The 13,713-nt window shown below is 39.7% G+C and overlaps 1 protein-coding gene across 4 annotated transcripts in view; it reads left to right on the top strand.

Moving 5' to 3' along the window:
• The window catches only part of LOC137332475 (eukaryotic translation initiation factor 4E-1A-like), a 77,072-nt gene extending 66,613 nt beyond the window's left edge, over window positions 1-10,459 (top strand). The window contains exons 1-8 of one of the 4 annotated variants that reach the window (XM_067996351.1): window positions 1,165-1,184; window positions 2,382-2,479; window positions 4,808-4,903; window positions 6,908-6,971; window positions 8,033-8,146; window positions 8,641-8,780; window positions 9,112-9,157; window positions 9,704-10,458. In XM_067996351.1, the coding sequence (XP_067852452.1) occupies window positions 1,167-1,184; window positions 2,382-2,479; window positions 4,808-4,903; window positions 6,908-6,971; window positions 8,033-8,146; window positions 8,641-8,780; window positions 9,112-9,157; window positions 9,704-9,799 (672 nt within the window). In that variant the 5' untranslated portion in view covers window positions 1,165-1,166 and the 3' untranslated portion in view covers window positions 9,800-10,458. Of the gene's footprint in view, window positions 1-1,164; window positions 1,185-2,381; window positions 2,480-4,807; window positions 4,904-6,907; window positions 6,972-8,032; window positions 8,147-8,640; window positions 8,781-9,111; window positions 9,158-9,703 lie in introns of those variants that run through there. The other 3 variants (XM_067996354.1, XM_067996350.1, XM_067996353.1) reach the window with 3 other exon arrangements.
• Window positions 10,460-13,713: the final 3,254 nt, after the last annotated feature.

Here is a 13,713-nt window from a genome sequence, read left to right as displayed (position 1 = left end):
GAGGTTAATCATGCAAAATCAGGTGAAGCCAGCACATTAACGATTGGGTGAGTGCTAATAACACTTGGCCTGATTAAGGACCGATTAGAGGTCCGATCAAATAACCTACCCGATTATGTACTTAAAACAAACCTAATTTATTTCACTATTTAATGGATATTACAACAGTACAGTTAGAAATGTGATCAACTGTATCATAAATGCCAAATGGAGAAGGTATGCACAGATATACAAATTAATGCAGAAAAAGAATATTGTGAACCTATGTCACAATTTTGTATTTTAGAAATGTTCTTCCTTCCCCATCTCTACTGAAAGCTTTGAGTCTCTTCTGCAATTAATTCCAAGGGCACTGATGTCACTCTAGTATGGTACCAAATGGCCATTATTCATGTGTGAGCCCTGACAGTGAGTATTAGCAGGCTATTTGACTTTGGGGGCATTATAGCTGAATTTGATCCTGTCCTTGCCTGATAACCACATGTACACTTCCAGATTGCTAGGTAGTGGTCAGAAGTGCAACCTGGCCTTATTTAAGGATACTGAAATTAACTGTATCACCAACTCCTACATTGACTGAGACCAGCTAACTCAAGATAATTTCTTTTTAAAGGAAAGGCCATCCAAATTCAATATGGTCTGAAATTGATAAAATACTATCCTTATTTTTATGCATGCACATTCAATTGTTCCAAAATTTTGTTTACAGCTTGGGTACTGGCTGGAGATGTGCAATATTTAAATTGTTCTATGTGACACCATGATTTAACCTAATGTATCTATTGGGGTTCAATATATTTCAGGTCTTACTCCTCGTCTAAAGCTGGACTGCAGTCTATACTTGATATACAGTATGCTTGATCATTGCTTCTAATTCTATGGCATGCCCACAATTATTTCTCAGAAAATTTCATGCTTGGCAGTTACACATCAGATTACTCAGATTCCATTTTGTGATTTTCACGGGTATACAAAAACCTCTCATTTCCAAGAAAAACTTGGAAGCATAATAGTATTTACGATAATACAATTGGAGCTAATCTTGAGGATTCTATTATCCTTCCCAAATCAGCAAACCCAGTTGGATCGGAATCCCTTTAACACGTGATCATTTAACCCCATAAATGTGGGATAGATCGCATGATTTTGAGACTTCACACTTCAGTATGGCGGTAGCACGGCCGGTGAGTTTGAGCTGGTTGTTATGGGGTAAAATAAGCGAGGTGAATGTGTTCGGTAGAGCTTGGTTAGTGAGTGGCTGTTGTATGGTGGTGGGGTGGGAGGTTGTAGTGAATGAGCACCATACCCTACCTAGAAAAACACCCGAGCATATGGCAGTGTATCCTCCTTATTTAATTTGTTGGAGGATTTTGTTCAACGCTACATTTTAATTACATCAAACTTTCGCTGCCGAAGGAATGCACAAATGAGTACTGGACAAATAAATATATTACAGTTTGCGTTAGGAGAGTGTAATTTTACACCAGTGGTTTTTTTTATGATGCTTCTCCAAATCGCCCTTTTTTTTCTCTTAAACTCCCTGAACGCAAGCTTTGGATGGAGTCGAGCAGGAACGACTTAGAGAACAGAGGCCCAATTTTACATGGGCGTAAACGAGGCTTTTTGTTATTTATCGTATGTGGTTGACCAATACAAGACATTTAGTGTTGTATCAGGATGTAAACTCGTTACAAGTGCAACTATATTAATTCACTTGGGAGCAAATTTGTAGTTCGGCTTTTAATGTGAAATCAACCTAATTTAAAACGCTGGGGGAATGCTGAGATCGGAAAGCAAGAAAGGTGGGTTTGTTCAATCATTGCCTAGAGAGCAGTGATGCTATTACCTGGATCTGAAAGGAGTGCAGTACCAGAACAGCAGAAAAATAACTAGTCTTAATTCCTGACCCAAGAATGTGAAAAAACTGTTTATAAGGCTTTTGTTTGGTATCTTAAATACCACCTTGTCTGAATTCTTCAATTGATTTGTGGTCTAAAATAGTTCAAGATCATAAGTTAAATATGGATAAGAGGCCATTTAATGCATTTATCCATAAACAACCTACATTCGTTCCAAGTATCCATTTGTTAGATGATTCTCCTTTGCCTTTGTTAGCCTACTCTGAAGTACATGCCATATTATCATTCAATCTGAAGAACAGTCTTTTGATATGTCCCAAATTTGACAAAGCAACATTTTTATTGCCAATTTCTAGTTGTTCTGAGAATATGGTGGTGGGCCTTCTCCTTGAACTTCAGCAGTCCTTGGGCTGAAGGTGCTCCCACAATTGTGGCATTCCAGGGTAATACATGAATTGAAGCATACAGTTCATATTCTAACAAAATGGTAGCTTACTAATTTTTATGTATTGGCATCTTAAGGTTTACCTGACAATTCAAGAGTCTGAAGAAACTAAAAAGTTTGCTAGGAAAGAGAATCTAACTGTTCAACCATATATGAAGCATCCTTTGCAGAACAGGTATAATCTTTCTCGTTGTGTAGTGTTAACTTTGTTTCCTGTTAAATATTTAAATGAGATAATCAGGGATTGATATTTGCTGCTTTAGCAGTTGTGAATATTTCTGTGTTCCTCACATAAAAACATGGACTTTTACTGGGCATAGTTCCATGGATGCAAGCCACCCAAACGGTGTCTTCAAATGTAAACCTAGACAATGAGTACTAATACACTGTTCTTTGTGCAGGGTGTCATAGCTCAGATGTATCTTATACATCACATGTACATTTTCCAGCATAGATCACTGAATAATAATCAGGAGCACTTGCATTTCTGCCTGCCTACCTACCAGTAGCTTGCGGTGCCAAAGCTAACTGCTGTCTTGATATGGAACCTGTGTCCTTCTGGACTGTATTGCTTTGACGTGTACCACATAGATGAGCTTTTTTCTGACTAAACTCTATTATGTGACTGAATTTGCCACCATTTAAACCAGTGCTATCCACATATGGCCTAGGGGCCAACTATGATCCATGTCCAACAACATCTTGCATTTATATAGTGCCTTTTAACATAGTAAAATGTCCCAAATCTCTTCGCAGGAGCTATATCAAACAAAATTTGACAGAGCCACAGGAGATGTTAGGATAGGTGACCAAAAGCTTGGTCAAAGAGAAGTTTTGAGGAGTGAGGAGAGGTGTAGAGTTTTAGGGAGGAATTTAGGGCCTAGGCAGCTAAAGGCATGGCTGCTAATGGTGGGGTAATGGCACATCCATGATTTCCAGAGGCCAGAATTGGAGGAGTGCAGAGATCTGAGGGATCTATTTATCCAATCAAAGATCAAAGCTGACTTGGTATTTTGTCTTTGGCCCTCAGGAGGTAGGCTGCTCCGTCTATCTTTGGACCTTGGTGTTGCCATTGTAATTTTAAAACTGGCTAACTGAGATTGTGGCACTCAACAAATGTTGAGTAATTCTGAAGGAAACTTTGTATGCAGTTTCAGTTGGAGAGAAAGTAGGGAACTAAAAAGGTATATGTTTACTATGTGGATTATTGAGCATGCCAAATACCAGCCAGCTGGAATTGGATGTTGCAATGTATTTCTCTTTGGAAAATATAGAAACTGTCAATTTCTTTATGTATTAAGTTAAAGAAAGGACCTATATTTACAAATGTATGAAATGGAAAGGAAAAGACTGATTGATCCATCAAGCCTGTCTTGTCCCATTCCATCCCAACATGGTGCCACCTACCAGCACTGTTACCAGCATCTTCCACTCCATACAATCTTCTGGGAAATTCACCTCTTACCTCCTGAAGACAATCGAGTAAACTCCAAGTGAGCAGCGTGACTGTCATTCCCTACCAAGCCTGCCTATCTTCTATAACTGTCTTCAACTTACAGGAACTGGTTCAGCTCTCCCACCCCTCCAGGTCTGCAGTGAATATACACGCTCACATACTGGCAACTTATTCCAGAGATCAATGACTCTCCTGCAAAAAAACCAAGTACTACCTGGCCTCCAACCTAACTCTGTGCTTTTGTAACTTATGCTGATGCTCCATTGGTGTCTCCTTCCTATTCTGTCCACATAGGCAGAATCTAGTGCTCCCATTTATTTTAAAGAAAGATCTTAATTATTTCCCATTGAAGTCTATACTTTCCAGAGTAAAAACCTCCAGTTCCCTAAACCTGCTGTGAGATAACTAAGAATTAAATGAATGGCCCTCCTCTGGATGTTTTTCAGAGCCCCTCTCCCCTGTGTGAGGGGATCAAAACTGGACACTGTATTCTAGATGCAACCAAAGTCCTTCTGCAAAGTAAGAACTGTACTTCTAGTATTGTATTTAATTGTCCTAGAAATGTGACTCTTAGATGGTGAGTATTTTATCTTTTCTGGGCCATTGGGGAGTCTGTTTTTGAATTTTGGGGAAGAGAATTTCTAAATAATGGGATTTGATTCTGTTGGTTGTCAAATAGCTCATTATCTAGGTCACCAAATATGGTGACTGACTAGGTCAAGTTTCGTTTTTATTACCTGGGATGCAGGATTTTTACTGTTGATCATACCTTGTGATTCTGCCCATTTTGTTTGTGAAATCTAAACTAACAGTCTTCTCTATTTAGAAGAGGGTGCAATGTAACTTAATTTTTTTCAGTAGCACTTAATCTTCCTACATTTATAGGAATGGAGATTGCATTGGTATTACTCGAGCAGCATTTTTTTTAAATGAACTGAAAAGTGGTTTGGTTGACTAATCATGAATTTGGAACAGTAAAATGGTTCCCAATTGTCTAGAATTTCATTTTTTTTTTCTGTGTATATTTTATTCTTGCTTCAAATACAGGTGGACCCTCTGGTTTTTCAAAAATGATAAAAGCAAACCCTGGCAGGCAAATCTTCGTCTTGTTACTAAATTTGACACAGTGGAGGATTTCTGGGCGTAAGTACTAATAATATTTTAAACAGAACATAGATAAGTTTCCAGAAACTTAAAGATTTCTACTGAGATTCAATTTTGAACTTCAGTTGAAATCTTTCAAAATTCTGAAAAATAGACTTGCTGCTTCTCCTCTTGTAGGCAGGAATCAGCTGTGTGATTGAAATATCATGAGTAGTGAGCTGAGTGGCAGATCAGTTGTTGCAGCACCAGCTGATCTTGTTAGCTAGTGTTACAGCACCTGATCCATCAACTGATCTAATAGACAAATGAGACCCAAACAGTGGTAACTCTCAATCTTTCTAAAACTTTCATGAAAACAAATGCATTTGGTACTTGCCTGAGGATTGCTGCAATATGGATGTGGTCCTTCAGTTGACCACTTGCAAAGTCCCCATAGGTGCTCAGTGTAAGTGAAATTCCACTCTCTACCTTTTTACATTGTATAACTTTGTATTGTAATGCTGCTGATATACTAACATTTTGAGTGGATTAAAATTTGGAGTTTTGTTATTACTTGGGGGTGGGGGGAGAAACACACACAGCCCTGGTCTTGTGGACTGCAGTAGCATTTGGTGTTCTATACCTAACCTGTGGTGCTCTTGTTCCTTCTCCAAAGTAAGAAAATGTCAAGCTTTTGATCTGTGCAAGAGGTGAACATAAGCAGCTTGTTAATGTTCTCTACCCAAGATTTGTTGCTGCCTTGAAGTACACTTGGGTACAGAGTTATGTGCAAAAAAAATCACCAGGGTTCTACAAATAACACACTTTTCCTGCTTGCTTGTGGGGTGATTATGTCTGGAAGCACTGGATTAATAACATTTAAGGAGCAGAGATTGAGATTTTATTATGGGAGCATAATTTTTGTGAAATAAAATCTTAACTCAATGTTCTCTTTTCCAAAAAGAATTTGTGGAGAAAATTATGCTACTTTTTAATATTGGCTTATATATGCAAAACAAAGGAACTTGGACTGGTTGTATTCTTTTAGAATTGCTGGCAGATCTCCCATGCAGTTGCTCAAGGGTATTCTGGAGCACAATTGTGATGTCCAGCTGTTAACCTGGCCTGTCCCTTTTTTTTAAGGCTATTGCCATGTGGAACTGCAAATTATTTGTAACTGTAGCTATCAATTAGATCAGTAAATTGTAAGATTTAGTATTCATGTCAATGCCCAGATTTAAATTGTATAACTTGTTCAGATTATGGTAGTCCACTTAGCTGCCCAATCCCTGCTGGCTGTTCTTGGCTACCTACTAGTTAAGAATCACTTGATGGTAATATTAATCAAAATTGGCTTTTAAAGACATTGTGAAAGTGGGACTTGATACCTTGCCTAATTATCAATATAGGCGGAGCTCTCTCTCTACAGTGCAATTTACTTCAACAGCAGGTACCTAGATATCTATTTTAGTCCCAGACCTGGATTAACCCACTGGTGCATGGCCGATTGACTGACTTGAGTGTCTTAGTCTTTGTCTCCTTCCAACATGCTTGGATCGCTCTTGCTCTTTGCTGTTTTTTTCCTTTTCTCTTTCCTCTCTTCCACCACCATGATGCTAAGTGGATCTCCCATTCCAATTTGTACCTCATACTCAACTCTTAATCATTGGTCCTCTGCTTTATTTCCTGCACTATCTTGTTATCTGCTGTTTTAATCCTCTTCCCTTGCCACTGCTCCTTTTTATAGTTTTTCTTCTGGTTCTGTGTGGTTCAGTTTACTGAACCAAAGTGACTGAGTCTGTCAGCCATGTCTTTTGTTTGGGGCTGATGGACCACTCAGGCAGGATAGGGTAGGTTACTGCAGCCCTCAACAGTTCTTTTGACTACTTTGATCTGTTTTTGTTTGGGTGCTGTTGCTTTCTTCTTTGTTTACTTTGCCGTCAAACTCCATGTTCAGTTCTGAGTCCAAGGTTGAAATGGGGCTGCTGTTGCAGTTATCAATTTGTATCCAAGGGTCAATGTTTTTCTCTAACTGAAATTTGCTTCTCTCCTATTTTTCCACAGACTATACAATTACATTCAACTTGCCAGTAGGCTGATGTCAGGTTGTGATTACTCTCTCTTTAAGGTTTGTAGATTTGATATTTTTAAGCAAAGTTAGAGATTGTTACAAAGGAAAACATGTGGGTTTTACATGTAAATCAAACATTGAATTCTGTAGTACATTACCACAATCTTTAAGACCTTGCTGAATGAATGTTGAATACGATTCATCTTGTTTACAGTGCACCCATGGGGCAATGTGAAGGTGAACAAGTGTGGAAAAACTTATGAATTGAAATACTCACAAAAGTAATGACTGTTTTCAGTCTATTGGATACTTGGGAGCAAAGTGCCTGAAGCTCTGTCTGCACAAATAAAGTGCCTGTGCCTAACATTTCATTGAACTAGAATGTCACACTATCTCAAACCCTCTGATCAGCAGCAAATCCTAACCAGTAAACTAAATGCAACTTTTATCCCTGTTCTACTGCAGAGTCTTTGCAAAATAAAAACAAAACCAAACACTTGTTTTCCAAATTAGCAGCAGAAATTTCCAAATGAAAAGTTTTCACCCCAGCTATCGCTCTTGCTTTAAGCTGATGTACTGACTGGAAGAGGAACAAGTCAGTCGCAGAGCAAACTGTGGGAATCCCAGAAGGATAGAGATGCCCTCAATGGGATTAAACTTTTTTTGTTTGAAAATTCCCCTGATTGGGTGACTTGAAGTTCCTTTGCTGCATCTCCCTTACCAAATGCCATCTTACTGTTTGGTACTTGCTACATGTTAGCTGATCTAATTGTTGAAATTAATGACCTTTTTAAATTATATCCATTTTTGGACAACAAAGTCAACAGTTGTATAGAGTCAAGATAGTACAAAAGGATTAAACTTGGACTTCACTCACTTGGTGGTCTGAATGTGACCTAAATGGGGAGCAGGTTTGTTACCAATTTTTTAATATAGTAAAGGTAAGTAGATTTTATATTCAGCTTAAAATCCCCATATTTCCCTTTATTTAGGAAAGGGGTTTAAGATAGTTATGCTACCTGAAGCCTTTACAGAATTCTAGAGATTTAAGATTTGAAATGCCTTAAACTGGATCTGTTGTAACTTTTTTAGTAATTTTGATTTGTACTGTTGCATAGGATGGTATTGAACCTATGTGGGAGGACAACAGAAACAAGTGTGGTGGAAGATGGTTAATCACACTGTCCAAATACCAGAGGATGTTTGAACTAGATCAATTCTGGCTAGAAACAGTGAGTTTATAATAAAAGTATAAACAATTGTGTATGTGACTTTTGGCAGTGCATCCAAGTGATGAGTCTACAGGTAATTTCAAAATACATGTTAATTTTCATCTAACAGTTACAAACTGCAGCAGCTCTCCTGGACAAATGCCATTTAATTTTCTATTACATAGTAGCATGAGTTGTTGCACCTGCAGTTATATTTGAAATGTTTGTGGTTAAAATATGCTTCACTTGAAAGTTGAGTTGCTTGAGTTTAAATCTTTGACAATTTACAACACTTATGATTGTATGGAGTCCCTCTTGCCATCTGGATGTTGTTAGAATGAACTACTTAAGTCTTTAAACTTTGAGTCTTAAGTTCTATCCTGTAAAGATGTATGCACTTGTTGCCAGTGGAGCAATTAAGCACTCAATCTGTTACTTTCTCTTCCCACCATTTTTAAAAGTGCAGGTGACTTCTTAAAATGACTATTAATATCTGCATTTAATATCTTTGCAAGTTGCTGTGCCTTATTGGAGAAGCTTTTGATGACTATAGTGATGATGTATGCGGTGCAGTAATTAATGTCCGATCAAAAGGAGATAAAATAGCAATATGGACTACTGACACTGAAAATGAAGAAGCAGTTTTATATATAGGGTAAGTTCATGCTTTTGAACGATTTGCTCTGTTAAAATTGTGCATCCATTTCTTGTCTGTGTTTTTGGACCATTCCCTAGAAAGTTGAACTGTGACAGATTTGTATGTCTGACTTTTTCCAGTCCATTGCCTGAAATTTGTGTGGTCCTTTTAGCTATCTTTCCCATTGTCAACTTTATCTTGTCACTTTTTTGCTGACTTGCAGATTTTTTTTTTAAACAGTTAACACCTTGCTTGAAGATTTGGTGTACCCCTTCCATTTCTCTTCCCTGTTTTGAGGTGGTATCACTTTGTACCCTTAAGTTCTAATTTCCTTTTTGCATTTTTTTAGAATGCTTGATCTTGAGACTAGCTCGGATAACAATGTCAAATTGAGGGTGAGAGCTGAATTAACCTTCAGTGCATGATCCATAATCTAAGATAAATTCAGTGATTTGACATTTCAACTGTAGATCAGTTCAATGAACAGTAGCTTTTCTTTTCACCCTCCATTCTTTGTAATGGTACTTTAAATAATTGGAACTCATGCAATAAATAAGTAGTAATGCTTAACTTAACCAAATTGTTATAGAAAAATGATTCAGAAGTAATTGCAAAACTAGTTGCCTTTTTAGAAGCATTGAGGTGTTTTATTACAATCATGTTGAACACAGCTTGCCTAGTAGAATATGGCATTTAAAATAAGCCATTTTATATAGCAAACATTTTCTGAATCAAATACTTTTGAGACTTTCAGAATTGTTACTTTAAATATTTAGCCAATTGGACATGTAACTTTTTAATCATATCAATGGATTGTACAAGTACTGTCCCCATGATGCAGCATTGTTTGAAACATGATCTCCAAAAAGGAGGAATATTGAATGCACTTTAAATTTGGGCTGAAGTGCTTTTTACAAATTAATTTTTTCCTTTTGCATTAGAAAAACCTACAAGGAAAGGCTTGGACTTCCTGTAAAGATTGTGATTGGTTATCAAGCACATGCAGACACAGCTACAAAGAGTGGACTAGGAGTTAAAAACAAATTTGTTATTTGAGAAGACTTCAGTATGTTTCTTGAATTGGCCCAAACTTTAAAGCTGTACAAACTGAACTTGCGCAGCACTAGAATCAGTATCGCACTTGACTTTTTGCAATTAATTTAGGAAGATGTGCATTTTTGAAATGTAGCTGTTGTAATCTTCTGCTTTTGTTAAATATTTATTTGTTTTGAGTGACTGCTATTTGCCACTTAAAAATAAATTGTGCAAAATATGTTTACACCATGGGATTTCAAAATTTTCAATAAATGAATTGATTATACCTGCTTCTACTGAATATTCAATTTCAGACAAATTGACATCAATCAATTCATATACCAGATGTACAATTTTGCTTGGTTAAGATGAGTATGATCTATAAATGAAATCCTGTTTTAGCTCCTGTCTATAAAATTAAATTTGGTCACAGGAGTTCCTGCTATTCCTCATTACAACAGACACTGTATCATGGAAGCTTAATCTTTCCTCTTAAATTCCATGGTAATCCTAATGCAAAATTGCCAGTGGTGTTTCTTCAATTTAGAATGCATTTTTTTGTTTGCTGTAACTGAATGTAATGTATGGGTTAATGTAACTTAAATCATTGAAAATGTATAGTATTTAAATGTTGCATTCTATTCTAAAAGATGTAAATAAACTTTGTCGAATTAAAGCATTACTTCTGATTTTTGTCTCTCTTAAATCTTTTGCATAAGTTTGTAACGAACTGGGCTGGTGAAATATAGTCCAAGTAACACAACCTGATGATTTCAGCACAAAGGATAAGCTAATTTTACCTTTTTCCCCTCTGACTGTGTGTGTAACTATACACAGTTAAATTTGATTTATAAACTGGAACTACAATGGTGCAGTTTGATGTGAGATATTGTGCTTCTTGGCTGATTGAATTGGAAATATTATTCAAAACAAATAAGAGATGGCTCAGAACAGAAGTGATCAGCAATTAAGTTAGAAATGGAGTGGAGACTGGGATCAAAATCGGACAAGTTCTATACTGGGCAGGCAATCTGCTCACAAATTAGTGCCCAGATGGCAAATTTGAAAATGATCCCTATCTTTTGCAATCCAGTGTCCTAGATGCTTTGTTGTGTTCCATATGCTACTATAGGGGACATTTTGGAAAGATTATGGAAGGAGGGCAGTTGGTCATTGTGGTCCATGTGATGGCCAATAATACAAGAAAGGGAAGGTCTGAAATCTTGGAAAAGATTAGGAAGCAGGTCTAGGAACAGGACTTCCAGCTTTCTACCTGCATAAAGATTGAAAATGTACCATTGTATTAAAACAAAATAAATTTGGGAAAACAATTAAGCTTAACGATGGTCTGTTTGAGGTTGGGTGGCTGTTTCTTTCTATGGACCCACGGCAAAGAATCAAGTTCCGCACCCATGAGGACGGCCTCAACCGGGATCTTGGGTTCATGTCACGCTACACGTAACCCCACCAGCGAACAAAAGTTATCTGTTTTTAATATAACGGGTCATTTGCTGTCTTTCTCTTCCTTCCGGATGTTTCTATGTTTCTGCCTCTCTCTGTTTTATTTATTTTTTGGTTGTTTGTATATTCGGTGGCCCTGTAGGTAACACCTCTCTGTCTGAACACTTTGATTGCCTTGGCAACGGGCAGTTGGAAAGACTATCTGATAAATCACCAGGTATTGTTCTGTGATTTATAAATGCGAAAGGTTCGAGGATTTCATTTCCACATTCACCTGAGGAAGGAGGAACCCTCCGAAAGCTTGTGATTTTCAAATAAAATTGTTGGACTATAACTTGGTGTTGTAAAATTGTTTACAATTTTCAACCCCAGTCCCTAGAAGTAAAGGGAATTAGGGGTTATGGGGAGCGGGCAGGAAATTGGACATGAAGCTGAGTTCGGATCGGTCAATGCCCTGTGGGTGGCGGAGAGGGCCCAGGGGCTATGTGGCCGGGTCCTGCTCCGACTTCTTGTGTTCTTTAGATTTGTGGTTGGGATCAGATCAGCCATGATCTTATTGAATGGCGGAGCAGGCTCGAGGGGCCGATTGGCCTACTCCTGCTCCAATTTCTTATGTTCTTATCACCGGCATCTCCACATCACAGTTTTGAGCTGCTAGATCTGTTCTGAATTTCCCATTTAGCACGGTGGTAGTGCTACACAACACGTTGGATGGTGTCCTCAGTGTGAAGATGGGACTTTGTCTCCACAAGGACTGTGCGGTGGTCACTTCTGACAGATGCATCTGCGACAGGTAGATTGGTGAGAACGAGGTCAAGTAGGTTTTTCCCTCGTGTTGGTTCGCTCACCACCTGCCGCAGCCCAGTCTGGCATCTATGTCCTTCAGGACTCGGCCAGCTCGGTCAGTAGTGGTGTTACCGAGCGATTCTTGATGACGGATAGAGTACATTTTGTACCCTTGCTACCCTGAGTGTTTCTGCCAAGTGGTGCTCAACATGGAGGAGGACTGATTCATCAGCTGAGGGAGAGTGGTAGGTGGTAATCAGCAGAAGGTTTCCTTGCCCATGTTTGACCTGATGCCATGAGATTTCAGGGGTCCGGAGTCAATATTGAGGAATTCCAGGGCCACTCTCTCCTGACTGTATACCACTGTATCGCCACCTCTGGTGGGTCTGTCCTGCCGACGGGATGGTGATGGAAGTGTCTGGGACGTTGGCTGAAAGGTATGATTCTGTGAAGTATGGCTATGTCGGGCTGTTGCTTGACTAGTCTGTGGGGCAGCTCTCCCAATTTTGGCACAAGTCTCCAGATGTTAGCGAGGAGGACTTTGTAGGGTCGACTGGGCTTAGTTTGCCTTTGTCGTATCGGATGCAGGGTGGTCCGTCTGGTTTTATTCTTATTGTGACTTTCTGTTGCGAGATTGTGCAACTGAATGGCTTGCTAGGCAATTTCAGAGGGCAATTAAGAATCGACCACATTGCTGTGGGTCTGGAGTCACATAAAGGCCAGACCGGGTAAGGATGGCAGGTTTCCTTCTCTAAAGAACATTAATGGAGCAGATGGGTTTTTACGACAATCCGGTTGGTTCACGGTGAACCATTACTGATACTAGTTCTTTTTATTCCAGATTTTATTTAGTTAATTAAATTTACCAGCTGCCATGGCAGGATTTGAACTTCATAAATCCAGATTATTAGTCCAGGCCTCTGGATTATTAGTCCAGTAACATAACCACTATGCTACCGTACCCTTTTTAGTGGCACACAAAAGCAGATCTCTGAGAAGGTCCTTCGACTTACCCGCCACCACCCTCCAATCTACAGGGTGGCAGAAGATTAGGAATGTAGGTCTGAAATGGAGCCAAAAGTTCAAGAGCCCCCTTAAATATAAGAATAGGGGTTGCAGTCTCTCACACTCCTTATAGACAGGGAAGAGTCTCTTCCAGGCTGTAGAAATTAAAAGCGCCTGGATATGCAACAATAGTGACTACTCTTTAAAAGTAACTCATTAGCTGTGATGCGCTTTGAGATATTCTCTGGCCTGAAAGGCGCTATATAAATGCAAGTTCTTATATAATAAAGAGGGATAGGGGCAATGAGGTAATTTCAGGATATGTCCTTACAACTCCCTGCGGGACGAGCCCCCCCTCCTCCACGCACCCCCTACTGGCCGAGCCCCCCCCCTCCTCCGCGCGCCCCCTGCCGGACGAGCCCCCCCTCCTCCGCGCGCCCCCTGCTGGCCGAGCCCTCCCACCCTCCTCCACGCGCCCCCTGCCTGCCGAGCCCCCCCCCTCCTCCGCGCGCCCCCTGCCGGCCGAGCCCTCCCACCCTCCTCCGCGCGCCCCCTGCCGGCCGAGCCCCTCCCCCCCCCACTCCGCGCGCCCCCTGCCGGCCGAGCCCCTCCTCGGCGCGCTCCGCGTGCGTGCAGACGCTGGAAGGCGCAGGCGCAATGTTGA

This window comes from Heptranchias perlo, chromosome 14, assembly GCF_035084215.1.
Source record: "Heptranchias perlo isolate sHepPer1 chromosome 14, sHepPer1.hap1, whole genome shotgun sequence".
Lineage (NCBI taxonomy): Eukaryota > Metazoa > Chordata > Chondrichthyes > Hexanchiformes > Hexanchidae > Heptranchias > Heptranchias perlo.
This window is presented reverse-complemented; position numbering and strand designations above follow the sequence as displayed.